Genomic DNA, 18,737 nt, shown 5'->3' on the forward strand with positions numbered 1-18,737 from the left:
CAGCATTAGTGAAGGTTACAAATGATCTTCTTATGGCTTCGGACAGTGGACTTATCTCTGTGCTTGTTCTGTTGGACCTCAGTGCTGCTTTTGATACTGTTGACCATAAAATTTTATTACAGAGATTAGAGCATGTCATAGGTATTAAAGGCACTGCGCTGCGGTGGTTTGAATCATATTTGTCTAATAGATTACAGTTTGTTCATGTAAATGGGGAATCTTCTTCACAGACTAAAGTTAATTATGGAGTTCCACAAGGTTCTGTGCTAGGACCAATTTTATTCACTTTATACATGCTTCCCTTAGGCAGTATTATTAGACGGTATTGCTTAAATTTTCATTGTTACGCAGATGATACCCAGCTTTATCTATCCATGAAGCCAGAGGACACACACCAATTAGCTAAACTGCAGGATTGTCTTACAGACATAAAGACATGGATGACCTCTAATTTCCTGCTTTTAAACTCAGATAAAACTGAAGTTATTGTACTTGGCCCCACAAATCTTAGAAGCATGGTGTCTAACCAGATCTTTACTCTGGATGGCATTTCCCTGACCTCTAGTAATACTGTGAGAAATCTTGGAGTCATTTTTGATCAGGATATGTCATTCAAAGCGCATATTAAACAAATATGTAGGACTGCCTTTTTGCATTTACGCAATATCTCTAAAATCAGAAAGGTCTTGTCTCAGAGTGATGCTGAAAACTAATTCATGCATTTATTTCCTCTAGGCTGGACTATTGTAATTCTTTATTATCAGGTTGTCCTAAAAGTTCCCTAAAAAGCCTTCAGTTAATTCAAAATGCTGCAGCTAGAGTACTGACGGGGACTAGCAGGAGAGAGCATATCTCACCCGTGTTGGCCTCTCTTCATTGGCTTCCTGTTAATTCTAGAATAGAATTTAAAATTCTTCTTCTTACTTATAAGGTTTTGAATAATCAGGTCCCATCTTATCTTAGGGACCTCGTAGTACCATATCACCCTAATAGAGCGCTTCGCTCTCAGACTGCAGGCTTACTTGTAGTTCCTAGGGTTTGTAAGAGTAGAATGGGAGGCAGAGCCTTCAGCTTTCAGGCTCCTCTCCTGTGGAACCAGCTCCCAATTCAGATCAGGGAGACAGATACAGATACCCTCTCTACTTTTAAGATTAGGCTTAAAACTTTCCTTTTCGCTAAGGCTTATAGTTAGGGCTGGATCGGGTGACCCTGGACTATCCCTTGGTTATGCTGCTTTAGACGTAGACTGTGGGGGGGTTCCCATGATGCACTGTTTCTTTCTGTTTTTGCTCTGTATGCATCACTCCGCATTTAATCATTAGTGATCGATCTCTGCCCCCCTCCACAGCATGTCTTTTTCCTGGTTCTTTCCCTCAGCCCCAACCAGTCTCAGCAGAGGACTGCCCCTCCCTGGGCCTGGTTCTGCTGGAGGTTTCTTCCTGTTAAGAGGGAGTTTTTCCTTCCCACTGTTGCCAAGTGCTTGCTCACAGGGGGTCGTTTTGACCGTTGGGGTTTTTCATAATTATTGTATGGCCTTGCCTTGCAATGTGGAGCGCTTTGGGGCAACTGTTTGTTGTGATTTGGCGCTATATAAAAAAAAAAGTTGAGTTGAGTTGCGTTATGGTATGGGCAGGCGTCTGTTATGGACGAAGAACACAGGTGCATTTTATTGATGGCATTTTGAATGCACAGAGATACAATGACGAGATCCTGAGGCCCATTGTTGTGCCATACATCCAAGAACATCACCTCATGTTGCAGCAGGATAATGCACGGCCCCATGTTGCAAGGATCTGTACACAATTCTTGGAAGCTGAAAATGTCCCAGTTCTTGCATGGCCGGCATACTCACCGGACATGTCACCCATTGAGCATGTTTGGGATGCTCTGGACCGGCGTATACGACAGCGTGTACCAGTTCCTGCCAATATCCAGCAACTTCACACAGCCATTGAAGAGGAGTGAACCAACATTCCACAGGCCACAATTGACAACCTGATCAACTCTATGCGAAGGAGATGTGTTGCACTGCATGAGGCAAATGGTGGTCACACCAGATACTGACTGGTATCCCCCCCAATAAAACAAAACTGCACCTTTCAGAGTGGCCTTTTATTGTGGGCAGTCTAAGGCACACCTGTGCACTAATCATGGTGTCTAATCAGCATCTTGATATGGCACACCTGTGAGGTGGGATGGATTATCTCAGCAAAGGAGAAGTGCTCACTATCACAGATTTAGACTGGTTTGTGAACAATATTTGACGGAAATGGTGATATTGTGTATGTGGAAAAAGTTTTAGATCTTTGAGTTCATCTCATACAAAATGGGAGCAAAACCAAAAGTGTTGCGTTTATATTTTTGTTGAGTGTAACTGATGTAAATAAAGTCCAAGAGATATTCAGTGACTTGGAAATGTTCATGCATCCATCCCCTGACTTGTATGAAGAAAACTGGCAATAAAACTGATTATTTACAGGTATTATACCAAAGGGGCCCATTACTTATGTATGCAACCCATCATCTTGGCTTTTATATTTTTAATGAATTCGTATTAGGTTGTACAGATTTGCTTTGAGTTTGAGTTTAAGGAGGATAATTTTAGAAATTTTTTTGCATTTAAAATGGCATAGACAAAGTACAATGTGTGACGTATCAAGGGGCTGAATATTTTTACAAGCCACTGTATATTATTTCATTATATTTAACAGGCCCATAGCCAGTATTTTTTTGGTGGGGGGGCTTTGTTCGTAAAAAGTGGACCTGTTACTTGTTGGTTGTTGTTATCAGACACCTGAAGTCTTTGCAACATTTGGGGTATTTGCTTATTTACTGTACAGCAAAGTTAATCAGAAAGCAAAGTGTTATATTTAGGTATGACGTGATGCAATGTGACCCATTATTTTTTATGTTGCAAGAGAAGTGACTTTTTTGTGTGTTCTTTCTAAGTCAGAAGACCACCACAAAGACAGAAAAGGGGCAGGAAGTGATTAAATTAAGCCCACTGCCCAAGAGAGCCAAGCGCCCCTACCTGGCAATGGACATGGACAAAGAAGTCATCGGCTATGTTATTCCGGTATTTAGAAGCAAGTGAGTGAAGAACCTCCAGATGAAAATTATGCTTCATATGATAATAATAATGATGATGATGATGATGTATTTCTCACACCTTGCCGGATTGTTATGCTGCAGTCACGATGAGGTTCGGCGTCTGATGGAGGCCCAGGACGAGGAGTATGCGGAGGAGGGGATTAACTATGTGGCCATGAGGAACTTGTTTGTCAGGGAGGCTCAGGAGGCTCTGGGTGTTAAAGTGTCAAAAAAGACCAGAACAACCCACATCAGGGAATCCATTCAGCACATGGAACTGAGCCACACGGTAAATGCTTTTCACCGTTTCTGCACTTTGTGAACTTCCCAAAGAACAACAGTTTATACATCTTGGCAAACAGCGGAATTCTAAATGTTCTGAGCCAATAAAAAAAAAAAAAAAAATTTACTCACCCACTCGAGGTTTTGCATATTTTTAAAATGCATTTTTTTAGCATGAAATTAGAAGGACGTTTAGTCTTATTTTTTCTGCGAGGCGGAACAATGATTTCTACCGCAACTTATATTCTGGCACTTCACCCATCTGTATTATTTATTTATGTACGATACAATACGATACGACATACTTTATTGTCCCCAAAGGGAAATTTGTCTTGGACTTAAGTGCTTTGCAGACATTTCTGTCTAAAAAAATCAATAAATACAACAACAAAACAGTACACTGCTTGCATGAGTATGGAACATTCATCAGCATATTGCACATTTCCATAATATAATTTACAATTAAAACAGCATAATAAAACAGATAAAAACCAGATTAAAACAGATAAGTTATAGTACACACCTTACTTGTACACATGCACATTCACACATGGGTACACATACACACACCGGTATGTCATCTGACTAGCACAGGAATTGTGAAAAGACATGGGCATCAGCACTTTTTCGGCACATTAAGACAGACGTGCGGAGGAGTTCCGCGCGTCGCGGTGGAGCCACATGGCACAAAGAAACACCGTGATGAAGCCTTCCAGGACATGTTTGGGCATGTCCAGCTCATGCACAATCACAATCGGATATTCACACGACTGGAAAGCAACCGGAATCTGTCTGAAATCCACCTGAAAGCCGTCCTGTAAGACCAACACGGAGGTGGTTTTGTGCCGCGTAATGAACGGCTCCGTGGCGCGTCCCTCCGCTTCTTTTTCCATGAAAAAAACTCCTGTAACGGTGGAATGTGCCGAAAAAGTGCTGATGTCCACATCTTCTGCCTTTTTGTGAAAGTCAGACGAGGTCCCGGATCAACAAAGCTTTCACGTTCGAAATTATCTGGTTGTTCAAGCGGGGTGTCAGCCTGTCGATGGGGGCTGGGAGCGCGCCGCGTTCTCAGGAGTTGTTGGCCGTCCTTAAAGCGGCAGTAACACTCCGTAATCTGTTTAATCCCCATAAAATTGTCCCTGAAAGCCATATTAATTTTTCGAACGGTGTCCACCTGGAGCTCTCTCACAGTTTCTGGAAAAAAATTGATGCAGCAAAGCTCCAAATCGTTCAGACATTTATTCGCAATAAAAAAATAGATGAGAGGGGTGGACCACACCTCACTCAAAGCCTGCTCACAGGCGAATGACGCAACCGACAGGCATGAAAAAACTCACACATGCGCACGAGGGTTCAAGCTTGTCTGACGCAATCACATGTGATTCAAATCGATATGGTTTTTTAAAAAAATAATAAGGTTGGATACTTTTCTAATAGACCTCATATATATATATATATATATATATATATATATATATATATATATATATAGATATATATATATATATATATATATATAAAGTTGATTTGGCGAGGGGAAAACGTATACGCAGGTGCAAAAATTCATTCATTCATTCATCTTCTACCGCTTAGTCCAATTAAGGGTCGCGCTATTCATCTACAATGATTTCCAATGCTTTAAAATGGACAAAAAAAAAAAAAAAACAGACATGTGGACGAAAACGGAAAACAACCATCAAAATGGATAGAAGAATAACCAGAATGGCAAAGGCTCACCCATTGATCAGCTCCAGGATGATCAAAGACAGTCTGGAGTAACCTGTAAGTGCTGTGACAGTTAGAAGACACCTGTGTGAAGCTAATTTATTTGCAAGAATCCCCCGCAAAGTCCCTCTGTTAAATAAAAGACATGTGCAGAAGAGGTTACAATTTGCCAAAGAACACATCAACTGGCCTAAAGAGAAATGGAGAAATATTTTGTGGATTGATGAGAGTAAAATTGTTCTTTTTTGGTCCAAGGGCCACAGACAGTTTGTGAGACGACCCCCAAACTCTGAATTCAAGCCACAGTTCACAGTGAAGACAGTGAAGCATGGTGGTGCAAGCATCATGATATGGGCATGTTTCTCCTACTATGGTGTTGGGCCTATAAATCACATACCAGGTATCATGGATCAGTTTGGATATGTCAAAATACTTGAAGAGGTCATGTTGCGTAATGGTGAAGAGGACATGCCCTTGAAATGGGTGTTTCAACAAGACAATGACCCCAAGCACACTAGTAAACAAGCAAAATCTTGGTTCCAAACCAACAAAATTAATGCTTCGCAGATGTGAAGAAATCATAAAAAAACTGTGGTTATACAACTAAATACTAGTTTAGTGATTCACAGGATTGCTAAAAAATCAGTTTGATCATAATAGTTTTGAGTTTGTAGCATCAACAGCAGATGCTACTTTTATTGTGAACACCCCCTTTTCTACTTTTTTTTTTACTAATAGCCCAACTTCATAGCCTTAAGAGTGTGCATATCATGAATGCTTGGTCTTGTTGGTTTTGTGAGAATCTACTGAATCTACTGGTACCTTGTTTTCCATGTAACAATAAGAAATATACTCAAAACCTGGATTAATCTTTTTAGTCACATAGCACTACTATTATTCTGAACACTACTGTATATATATATATATATATATATATATATATATGAGGTCTGTCAATAAAGTAACGGTCCTTTTTATTTTTTTCAAAAACTATATGGATTTTTAATCACGTGCGATTACATCAGCCAACCTTGAACCCTCGTGCGCATGCGTGAGTTTTTCCACGCCTGTCAGTTGCGTCATTCGCCTGTGGGCAGGCTTTGAGTGAGCACTGGTCCACCCCTCTCGTCTTTTTTTTCATTGTTCAGGATTGGCTCAGAGACTGCCGCTTTGCTTGATCAAAATGTTTTCAAAAACTGTGAGGCGCATCCGAGTGGACACCATTCGAGAAATTCAGTTGGTTTTCGGTGAAAATTTTAACAGCTGATGAGAGATTGAGTGTTACTGTCGCTTTAAGGACTCCCCACGGAGCCGCAGGGCACGCCGCGCCCCGAGCCGCCGTCGTCTGCCTGTTTCGAGCTGAAAACTTCCAAATTTAAGCCTCTGTTAACCCAGGACGTTGTGAGAGAACAGAGAAGTCTCAGAAGAGGTCGGGATCAGCAGTTTATCCCGACATTCCACTGTTAAAGGAGATTTTGTAATGAAAGACATGCGGACGGATTTGCACGTCGGCACCCAGCCGTGTTGATAACCATTCCTAAGATTTAGGTGGATTTCGATGGCTTTTAGTCGAGTGAGTATCCGAGAAATTGTCTAACAGCTGGGCATGTTCCAACTTGTTCTGTAAGGCTTCCAACGGAGGTGTTTTGCTGTGGCGCCGGGCCATGAGTGAATGACGTGCGAATCCGTCCGCACGTCTTTCATTACAAAATCTCCTTTAACAGTGGAATGTCCAGATAAACTGCTGATCCCGACTTCTTCTGAAACTTCTCTGTTCTCTCACAGCGTCCTGGGTCAACAGAGGCTTAAATTTGGAAGTTTTCAGCTTGAAACAGGCTGGCGACGGCGGCTCAGAGCGCGGCGCGCCCTGCGGTTCAGTGGGGAGTCCTTAAAGTGACAGTAACACTCCATAATCTCTCATCAGCCGTTAAAATTTTCACCGAAAACCATCTGAATTTCTCGAATGGTGTCCACTTCGATGTGCCTCACAGTTTCTGAAAAAATTTTGATAAAGCAAAGCACCAGTCTCTGAGCCATTCCTGAACAATGAAAAAAAAGACGAGAGGGGTGGACCAGTGCACACTCAAAGCCTGCCCACAGGCGAATGACGCAACCGACAGGCGTGGAAAAACTCACGCATGCGCATGAGGGTTCAAGGTTGGGTGATGTAATCGCACGTGATTCGACTCCATATAGTTTTTGAAAAAAATAAAAAGGACCGTTACTTTATTGACGGACCTCGTATATACATACATATATATATATATATATACATGTATATATATATATATATACACATATATATACATACACATACCCACACATAAATACACACACTTACACAAATACTTATATATTTGTTTATTTATTATTGAAGTCCCTACGAATGTCATAAAACCACAACTCCTTAGATTGCGAACCACCTCATCAGCTGTCTATGCATATGTATTATTTCATGAGAATTTGACTAAATGCACAAAAAGGAACTATCTCCCAAAGTTGATAAAGTTTAAAACAATTTCCTGGACTCACATCAAAATTTCATTGTCGTTGGACACGTACTTATGCATTCCATTACTTTGGCTTTAATGTCATGTTGTATAGAAGTTAGATATGAAGAAGCTCTCACTCACTTACTCACTCATCTTCAACCGCTTTCTCCAATTAAGGGTTACAGGGGGCTGGAGTCTACCCCAGCAGTCATAGGGTGTGACGCCAGTGTGTTACGGGCCCACATATAGACAAACAACACATTCACACCTATGGACAATTTAAAGTTTCCTATCTACCTAACCTGTATGTGGGAGGAACCAAAGCACCCAGAGGGAACCCACACAAACATGTGGAGAACATGCACACTCCAAGCAGAAAAGCCACAAGTGAGAATTGATCCCATGACCTTGTTGCTGTGAGGCAACAGTGCTGCTGTGCTGCCTAAAGAAGCTTTCTATTGCTCTAAATATATATATTCTTTCATTTTCTATACCTACTTACTCCAACTAAGGGTTACCAACCCCTAGAGCAAGTACACGGGCGACAGTGGTAAGGAAAAACTCCCTGTGATAATATTGAGGAAGAAACCTCAAGCAGACCAGACCTAAGGTACAAAATTTAACGTTTCCAATTCACCTAACCCACATTTACAGCATCATAAAAACCTGATGAATATTCATAAATAAATGAAATGTGTGACATATTTTGATGATAATAGATATGACAATTGGGTTTTATTTTCAAGCAATTTTTCTTTATATAAGTCACACCAACATATAAGTTATAGGACCTGAAAACTATTTTAAGGATAATGCGACTTAAAGTATGAGTAATTTTGTTTTACACTCATTTTAATATTGCATGATTATTTGCAACTGTGTTTGTGTGGAGAGAGAGAGAGACAGAGAGAGACAGAGACAGAGACAGAGAGAGCATAATATTGATATATTTTACCAAACATTTACTTACTGTTTTTGTCTTTATATACATATGACATTTTTGAGTGTTAATGTTAAATGTTTATGCTTCCATTACGTATTACACAGGAAAATTCTCAGTGTTAATTTAACTCTCATACAGTGGTGTTAAAATTAACATTATTTCAATGTCATTACTTTATCACTGAAGCCACAACTTTGAGGTTATCAGGAGACAGAAACACCTTTTAAACCTCACAGCATGTGTTAAAAGAACTCACAGACAGTGTTAAAATTACACCTTCAGAGAGTTAAATTACAGCAATAGAGAGTTGACTCAACACTGATATGGTCAACCCAACTCAGTGTTGTAACAACTGCAGCCCTCTTTAACACAGGCTGTGTTAAATAACACTTTAAAAGTTAAAATAAGAAAATTATTATTTTTTTTATTTTATTTGTATTTATTTAGGCACATGTTTTCCCATTCAATTGAATAGGAAAGTGTTTCCAAATGTTTGACAGGTACTGCATTTATTTTTGTTGTGTACACAGTAAAATCATCAGTGTGAAATTAACACTGGCAGTGTTAAATTCACACTGGTGATTTTACTGTGTAGTTTAAAATGAGCAGAAGAGTACTGCATTTCATTGGCCAGACCAATCCTGTTTTTCTGTTAAGCTGCCAAATAAAAAACAGCAACTGTATTTTAAATTTTTCATATTAATTATGTCCATGTTTAACATCTTTACAGTGAGATTACAAATAATCATGTGTTTTAATATCAGAATGTGGCTCCATTGTAACGCTGTAGATTGAGGAGCGAGTAAAGATGCGTAAGAAAATGAACCAAGACAGCCTGATGCACTGTCCAGAGTTCATACTGAAGCCCCGTGGACAGACTGTGTGGGAAGGAGAGACCGTCACACTGCACTGCACTGTGGCCGGCTGGCCAAAACCAAGAGTTGCCTGGTAAGATTTTTCTCATGGTTCTGTGTCATAAAGAAAAGTAGCTTGAGCGATAGATGAGATTGGAGTCCGTCACAGATTAACTTCTAAAGGTCTCGCCACCAATCTGTTTTCCACAACTGTGACGTTACTTCAGTCATCCTTGCATAATTACTGATGATTAAACCACGTTTGTTTCCCTGCTGCGTTCAAGGTACAAAAACAATGTGCTCATTGACGCCAAGACCCACTCTGAGAAGTATACTGTGGAGAGCAACTACAACATGCACTCGCTGGAGATCAAGAAGTAGGTAATTGTTAAGATGGCTCTACTTCACTTAGAGTCTATAATGTTCATGCAATACACAATTATCCACAAACTACGTGCCTTGCCATTAAAATACATGTAATATTTCAAATTCCTTCCATTTTATTTGCATTTTCAGCTGTGATTTCTTGGACACCGCTCAGTATTTAGCCTCTGCTCTCAATATGAAAGGGGAGACCTCTTTTGTGGCTACAGTAGTTGTCAAAAGTAAGTACGTTCAGATATATTTGGTCACTGAGATATGATGGGATAGGCTTTAGCTCCCCCATGAGCCCCATGAGCTCCCTCATGAGGTATAGAAAATGAATGAATAAATTACAGTGACATTTGCATAAAAATGGTAGGTTACATATGGTACTCCTACAGCCAGTCTGTTCATATAAACTGTAAAAAGCAATGGACCTACGACTGAGCCCTGAGGGACACCCTTTGAAACATCCAACAGCCCCGATTTAAGACATTCCACACTCTGTTCTTCCTGTCACGTAATCCACAAATCATTCTGTTGTAGCAGAAGAGAAGCCAGCAGTACTAAGCATATCTTTCATAGTAATGTGATCATCAGTATCACAACCTTTGGGCAAATGAAGAAATAAAACACCACAATGATGGCCCTTATCAACGGACTGTATTGTTTACATTTAAGGCAGTTGCTGTGTTATTGTAGTGTAGTGGTAGTGTAGTTTTGGGCTTGATCCTCACACTGTTGCAGTAAGATACTGACTGAGATCTTTCTCTCCAGGATTCCAAGAGGACAAAGAAGCACACCAACTCGATTTTAAACCACGTGAGTCAAAGTTAAGGTTGTCATATTGCACAAAACTGCTTTTACTTACATTTACAATTAAATATGTTTGCAGTTTTATTTATAAGAATTCTAAAAATCTTGAAATTCTACATCTGTGCATGTACAAACTACCCTGCTTTTAGCAAAGTTTAGGCATGAAATGGCATCTGGTGGGATGCATAACATACACATCGGAAATGCAAATATCAATCAATCAATCATTCAATCAACATTTATTTATATAGCCCTTTAGAACAGCCAGATTTTCTCCAAAGTTTTTTACAATAAAATCAAAGTGCAAGAATTCACAAAAATAAAACAAACAAACGTACAATAGAGTTAAAGAGGCACATAAAAACAAAACATGTCACAGCACCACTAGGTATTAAAAACCAGTTTAAATAAATATGTCTCAAGCTTTGATTTAAAAAATGCAAGGTCAGAAATATTGTGTAAATCAGGGGGTAATTTGTTCACAGTCTGGGGCCAGCTACTGCAAATATTCCTTTCATACAGCAAACTGATACATTATCTTTCTGTTTTGTTTGTTGTTGTTATTTTTGTTGTTCTTTTTTGTAACTGAGTTCATGCGGGGTAAGGGTACAGAGTTCCTGAATCTCACTGTTACCCATGTCTCAGGCATTCCAACAGTAGAAGGGGTATTTAGAACTGTTTTTTTTTTTTTTAATTCCCCCCTGTGGTAGGTTGCATACATACAATGTCATCAAAACTTGGTCTACCAACATCGTGGGTGTGATTCCCACTCATGGTACTTATCTGGGTCTTTGTACAAGACACTTCATCTGCATCATCCCAGTCTACCCAACTGTAATTAGGTACCAGCTTTGACCGGGAAAGTAACCTATGTCAGACTGCCGCCCCATCCAGGTGGAGTTGTAGACTCTCATCCACTTCAAACTATGGGAATCTGGGATAAGCACCAACAACAACGGGCCTCAGGGTCTACATAGGACTACCATACTGTACTACCACACTGACTCTCCCTTTTGCACAACCTATGTGATGAACTGTGTAGCCAGTTCAATGGCGACAAGCTCCCCTCGGATTGCTTGTTCCTACGTTTTATAGAGAACATCAACAAGGAACAACAGCATAACATTCCCACCATGTATAAGCTGTATAAAAGTAACTTGATGGCACCTACTTTCCAAAGTGAGAATGGGCATGGTAACCTGCAGCTCCTTTCAATTTAAAGTGACAGTCAAATTTACAGGTCATTTCTTTGTGATCTATAAATGACCAGATGTGGAAATGACATTAAAATGGATCCAAAGAGAACATCTGATGGTGCTTCTATGGTGGATAAATCCAGTTCAGTGACAGGAGAAGGAACCAGAAAAACTAGCTTGTTAGTTGTTAACGCCGGCACAAATTTGCTATCCATCACGGCTGTCCTGTACACCACATAGGCCAGATTTGGAAGTCCAGCGATGCTGTCAGTGGGGGTACAATGCTGTCTTCCTTGTTCTTTGTGCAAGGTATGTTGAGAACACAGACCTTACAGCCCATAAACATGCTTGCCAAAGTTGAACTCAGAAAACACAGTCAATATTGAAAATGTTTGGCTGCAGAAGAAGAAGAGAAGTAAAAACAAGATTTTTTTTAAGGCTACACAACCTCAAGGTCCCTGAAGTGTTTTTCCTAGAAACATTACTGAGTGACCCGTACTTTACATAGGTTATAAGTCCTATTATGATTTGGGGGTTTTCTCATCATTCTTGTGTTTTTGTTCCACCTTCCTAGATGGTTACAGCCCCGAGCACGGCGTTACCTTTGAGACGGCAATCCTTGACAAATTTGGAGTTGCCTTTGGCCGTGAGGGCGAAACACTAAGTCTGGGTTGCACCGTGATTGTTTATCCCACAGTGAAAAAATACCAACCTGAAATCGTGTGGTACAGAGACAGTAAGTAGCAAACCTAAATGGAATGATGCATCGTTATCAGGTATAAATATCTGTTTAAGACCAGATTTCTTTGCAGATGTGGCCTTGAAGCCCTCTAAGTGGGTCCAGACCCACTGGACCGGCGAACGTGCAACACTCACCCTTTCCCACCTGAACAAGGAAGACGAGGGCATGTACACGTTGAGGGTTAACACCAAATCAGGCTTCGACACCTACTCTGCCTACGTGTTTGTCAGAGGTAAAGCTTCCAGCGCTGTGAGAACCGTAGTTATCGACAGTCCACACGTTCACCTGGCTGTCGGTCTCTCTGGGGGTCTTTGGTTTCCTTCGTGGAATGTTGCTTCTAAATCTGTCCGCTCTTCAGAGAACCTGCAACGCATGAACGCCAGTCTAATGTAAAGTTTCTGCTTGATTCTTGTCAGACGTCCTCAAATGTGATCAAGGTATAAACTAAAAGATAAATGTGTATATGAGCCGTACTGGAAGAGTGTCAGTTAGTAGGTCAGAACATGGAACCACGGTGTTAATTTGGGCGTGTAATGGAGATCAGCCTGATTTAGAAACAGCATGACACAAGTGTGTGCGCCAGTTCTTGGACGTCTGTGCGGTTGTGTCTGTGCCAGATGCCGATGTGGAGGTGGAGGGGGTTCCAGTGGCCCCTCTGGATGTGCGCTGCCATGATGCCAACAAGGACTATGTGGTGGTGACCTGGAAGCAGCCGGCGACGGAGGGCAGCAGCTCCATCCTGGGATACTACGTCGACAGGTCGGGCAGCGAGCTGCATTGCTGTTTTCAGATGTTTCATTTATTTGTTACCTGTCAACGTTCATACATTATCTTGACAGCTCAGTTTGCCTCCTGATTCATTCCTATCTTTTTTGCTATTATGGCTATAACTTAATCAATCAATTCACCAACAAAAAGCGATTACTGTGCAGACTAACCTGACAGAGCTGCATTCATTCAATTTCAAAAGTCAGCATGACTACAAATCCTGATCCTGACCTTTGATCATGAACACTGATGTTTGATCCCGATTGCTGAACTTTAATCCTCATTTCATAAATTTGATCCTCATCATTGATATTTGATCTTAGTTTTTGAAATTTGATCTTGATTGGTACCCCGTGATTTTGATAATTAATCTTGAATCACCTCCCAAACTTTAGATTCTTATCTCTGATCTTTGATCTTGATTCTGAGTTGTGATCCTCTTCAGTGACATTGACTGCAATTGTAATACTTTGACCTTGATCACTGAACTTTGATCCATAACACTGAACTTTGAGCCGTATCCTGTCCTTGGATAGTGATTCATGTCCTTTGATCAAAAATCACAGATTTATGAACTTTGATTCATATATCTGATCTTTGGTCTTCATCACTAAACTTTAATCTGATCGCCCTTTCTTGCAAATTTAATGAAAGTATTTTTTATGGATCCGCTGCCAGAATGCAATGGGTTCTTCCTTTGCTCGTGCTGCTCCTCTCCACCAGCTTTTATTAAAATCAGTTCATTGTTTTCTCATTTCCAATGATAACTTGTAGTTAGATGACAAAAATCAGATTATTTCAGATTAAACTCTAATAATTGACTGCTAATACAGTCAGATCCATAAGTATTTGGAAAGGGACACAATATTTTGTCATTTTATCTCTGTATACCAGCACAATGAAGTTGAATTTAAATCAATTTGCATTTGTAGTGCAGACCTTTAACTTAAATTAAAGGGGCTTAACAAAAATATCCTATTAACTGTTTAGGTATTTCAGACATTTTTATTCACAATCCTTCCATTTTTAGAGACCATAAGTACACTGAAAAAAATAACCAACTTCAAAAAGTGTTACATTTGGTAAAACCTGAATGAATTAAGTTTGTAAGTTGGAGTTGATCCACACTTGATCTAATTTACAAACTTAAGTTCAAACAACTTAATTCATTCAGGTTTTACTAACTGTAACACTTTTTTAAAGTTGGTTCAACTATTCTCTTTTTTCAGTGTAATTGTAGAGCGTAAATACGAGGATTATAATACGTACAAATGGCCACTTTTACAGCTACTTTTCAAGTCAAAGGATGAATACATGTATACTTTAAAGTTATTGAATATGTCTTATCTGGCTTCCCATGTGCCTTAATTGCAATACCATCTGAAGCTATAATGTCAAATCTCATAGAGCTTTCCAGGGGGATCATAAGAGACCCTGCACAAGTTTGGATTATACTTGCCACACAAAAAAATAACTTGCTCAGTGAACAAAATAAAATTAGGTAAGGTATTTCCACCCACGTAAAAAGCCTTAACGTAGCCAGAAACAATGTTGCTGAGTGACCTAAGTGTAAATTTGTTGGATCAACATGATGAATTTGCGTTACTGTTACCTAATTACCATAGTCCAGACCAACTAGATTTGTAAGGGTAAATATAACAAAAATAAAAAGCAGGTCCCTTTGACTGCTCCCTTGTTTGTGCTTGAGGTTGCCACAGCAAATCTGAGGTGGATTTGGCACAGGTATTACGCCAGATGCCCTTCCTGACGCAACTCCACATTACATGGAGAAATGTGGCAGGGGTGGGGTTTGAACTGGGAACCTTTCCTTTGAAACCAAATGCAGTAACCACTTGGGCACCACCCCTGCCTTGTAAGGGTAAATGTAACACACTGATGTAATTTCCTTGGGCCATTTAAACTTGTTTGGTATAATTTTGAGTTACTTAATTTATTAGGGTAGTTACAACTAGTGTTAAAATAGTACAGTTACATGTCAACTTAACTTTGTTGTGTTGGATCAGCACAATTTATGCAGATCCCCCTTGGATTTGCTGTGGCAGCCCCGAGCAGCGAACGCAAACAAGCGAGCAGCCAAAAGGACTTACTGTTTTTTTTTTGTTGTTTGTTTGTTTGTTTGTTTTTTGGTACATTTACCCTTACAAATGTAGTTGGCCTGACCCATGGTAATTAAGTAACAGTGATGTAAATTTTTCATGTTGACCCAACAAATTTGTATTTAGGTCACTCAGCAAAATTGATTAATGCATTTTATTTGGGTAGAAATACTTTACATAATTTTATTATGTTCACTGAGCAAGTTAGACTTTAAGTTGTTGCATATGTTAAAACTACATGATTTGAATGTGTTCACCCATAAAACCTGATTTTATATGGTAGAAGGTATGTTAGGCTTAGGTTCATGGAACAACAAAACCAACAACACTCATGTTGGTTTTTTTGAGTACACACAGATCGACCGATCCTTGCAAAATTCTATGAACAAATGCAGGACAAATCGATTGACAAATTCCTGTTTGGAAATGTTTTTCCAATTAAAATTAGACAAATGTGCACAAAAATATATGCCTGGGGGTAACTTGGTCGCTTGAGGGTTAAAGAAAATTCTTCTCTGTTCCTCTCCACCATGCATCTGTATGGGTTGCAACTTGCACTCTAGCTTCAGTATTTACAGAGATACAGGAAGGCGCAACATAATTCTATCAAAGTTCAAATCAGACATTTTCAGACATTTTCAGTTATGAGTCAATTGAAACTTGAAGTCCTCGGGTGTTTTAAAGATGAGGTTTTTGGTATTGTAGAGTGCATGTTGTGTGTTTGCAGGTGTGAGTTGGGCACCCTGCACTGGGCTCAGTGTAACGACTCACCCGTCAAGTACGCCCGTTTCCCCGTCACGGGGCTGGTGGAGGGACGTTCTTACATCTTCAGAGTGCGGGCTTTGAACAAGGCGGGCGTCAGCCGTCCTTCCCGAGTCTCTGAGCCTGTAGTAGCCATGGATCCCTCTGACAGAGCCCGCCTCCGGGGTAAGACATCCGGATATGGATTAAGTTGCATTTGCACTCATGCCTCATGAATGTTCTCCAAGTCTGATATGGATGTAGTGACCAGAAAATAGAAATCAAATAGATCAAATAGGATAAAAAAAATATATAGATAGGATAAATAAGACATCCCTGCCAAGACTCTTACAGCTCCTCATTCTCTTCCACATTTTTAAAGAAGAAAAAAAAAATCCTGTATCCACCTGTGCATTTGGATCTGTTTCACACTTCTTCTTTATATTGATGAATCTTTTTCCATTTATTTAACATTGCAAGATGAGGCTTTTTGTTGTTGTTGTTTTTACATTTTCATGAATTTCTCAAGATAATGCACAGACATTTTTGTTTAAAAAAAAAAAGAAACAAATGCATATGCAGAGTGCTAAGATCTAAGAACTTGGGAGAATTGGTGCAGATCCAGATATCAATTTAGAAATGATTGGTTCCTTGATTGGATTTGCCCTAAAAGTTAATGTTTAACTGTTCAAGTAATTAACATCCAAGCAACTTGTTTCATTTCTTTTATATATTTGTTTTTTTTTTTTTGTTGGTTTCTGCCCACAGCTGGTCCGTCAGCTCCTTGGACTGGAATGATCAAATTCACAGAGGAAGATCCCACTGGTATGATTTTCACGAGGCAGATTACAGAATCAACATGTGAATGTTTTCATTTTGACGTGGCAGAGGTCAGTGTCTTAAGCATCTGCTAAAGGTTTCTCTGATCCTCTGCAGTGGGCGTGGTCCCAGGAGAACCCACGGATGTTGTTGTTACCGAAGCAACTAAAAGTTATGTGGTGCTGGCCTGGAAGCCCCCAGTCCAAAGAGGTCATGAAGGGGTCATGTATTATATTGAGAAGGTGAGTATTGGAACAGAGCACTTCTACCTTTATTTTAACAAATGCTTTGATACCACGCAGTTTTACAACATGTAACTACAGCATATATAATATTATTTCACATTATAAATATATATATCAAAAAAAATTAGAGAGGCAACTTATTAAGGTGCCCTTGAGCAACGTCCTTAATCATCAAGTTGCCATACCAGTATTGCATGAGAAAGCATTATAAGAAAACAATCCATTTATCACTACGCAAGGCCATCAAATATGGCCATCGGGTATTGCGAAGGCTTTGTATCCATCCGTTTGTCTGTCCGTCAGTCTGTCTGTCCGTCTGTGCTCAGCATAAGTCCTGTCCTATTAGTCTCAGAGTCTTCAAATTTACAGGAAATATTCTTGGGACACAGATGTCGGACAAGTTCAAAGATGGCTAACAACCTGTTTTAAGAGGTTTAAAAAGTCACATTTTGTTTCAATCTGTTCAGTTTTGTTTTTGAGTGGCGGGCATGACAGCCAATCAGAGTAGAGCTGCACTGTGATGTCAGTGGCTGGTCCCTCCAAAATTGCTTCGTTTTGTGTGTTTATATACATGTTTCTCATATATTATGTAAAAGCAAGCGAGAAATAAACACTTCTAAAACCGAAAATGCTGTTTTTGGAACCTAACAACTCTTAAAATATAGTTTTTTAATCCATTTTAGTATGTTTAAATGTTTCCAGCCAATCAATAATATACAAATAATGAATGTTTATGAGTTCAAAGGTACGAATATTTCATGAGGCAAAAGCTGAAACATACCATTCAACGAGTTTTCACCAAATTAAATATTCGTTCCATTGAAAGAATGTAAAAACATTCATTATTTGTTTTATATAACGGCTAAAATAGAGCCTTATGATATTCATTTATAAACAACAGAAAAGGGACTTACATTTTGGTGCATCACTGCACTGACTTTGTGTACTTCCAAAAAAAAAATAATGAAAGAGTTTTTGTACTTACTCACTCCAACAAAAAATCGTGTCAGAAATTTGTCCAGCTTTGGTGCATCACTGCTGCTCTGACATCCAACACGAACTTATAGGAGTCCAAAAATAATTCTGACGATGTCGTCCACGATGCACCAGCTTCGTGTTCTTCCCCACCAAAAAAAGACTTTGTTTTGTGTGTGCGTGTGTATGTGTTTGGCGAATTAGCACCGTCAGTTAGCTCCTCCAAATCGTTGTCAGTTAGCAAAATAAACTCCACGTTTAACTAAACGCTGCCCACATTAGTGGGCGGGATTTGCAGAGTGCAATGGTACCAAAGGTATGGAACCAAATTTGCACTCTAAATGCAACGCAATACAAATGGGACGAATAATCCATGTCACGTGACACACAAAGCACCAATCAAATGACAAGGATCCACTCAGCCGTTATATAACAAATGATAATACATTTTGATATTTTAAATAATATGCTTTGTATTATATTATATAATTAAATCTTTTTATTATTTATCATCACATTAACATTTTGTATTTACAGTTACATTTTGATTATCTAATATATAAATATCA

The 18,737-nt window shown here is 39.5% G+C and overlaps 1 protein-coding gene across 1 annotated transcript in view; it reads left to right on the forward strand.

The window, feature by feature from the left end:
- The window catches only part of myom1a (myomesin 1a (skelemin)), a 67,492-nt gene that overhangs the window by 16,277 nt on the left and 32,478 nt on the right, over positions 1-18,737 (forward strand). Inside the window, exons 3-14 of the mRNA XM_034182891.1 lie at positions 2,950-3,090; positions 3,193-3,379; positions 9,323-9,480; positions 9,671-9,763; positions 9,903-9,991; positions 10,527-10,571; positions 12,336-12,497; positions 12,574-12,735; positions 13,121-13,262; positions 16,116-16,315; positions 16,898-16,954; positions 17,066-17,190. Coding sequence (XP_034038782.1) covers positions 2,950-3,090; positions 3,193-3,379; positions 9,323-9,480; positions 9,671-9,763; positions 9,903-9,991; positions 10,527-10,571; positions 12,336-12,497; positions 12,574-12,735; positions 13,121-13,262; positions 16,116-16,315; positions 16,898-16,954; positions 17,066-17,190 — 1,561 coding nt within the window. The remainder of the gene's footprint in view (positions 1-2,949; positions 3,091-3,192; positions 3,380-9,322; positions 9,481-9,670; positions 9,764-9,902; positions 9,992-10,526; positions 10,572-12,335; positions 12,498-12,573; positions 12,736-13,120; positions 13,263-16,115; positions 16,316-16,897; positions 16,955-17,065; positions 17,191-18,737) is intronic.

The sequence above is a fragment of the Thalassophryne amazonica genome, chromosome 12 (assembly GCF_902500255.1).
Source record: "Thalassophryne amazonica chromosome 12, fThaAma1.1, whole genome shotgun sequence".
NCBI lineage: Eukaryota > Metazoa > Chordata > Actinopteri > Batrachoidiformes > Batrachoididae > Thalassophryne > Thalassophryne amazonica.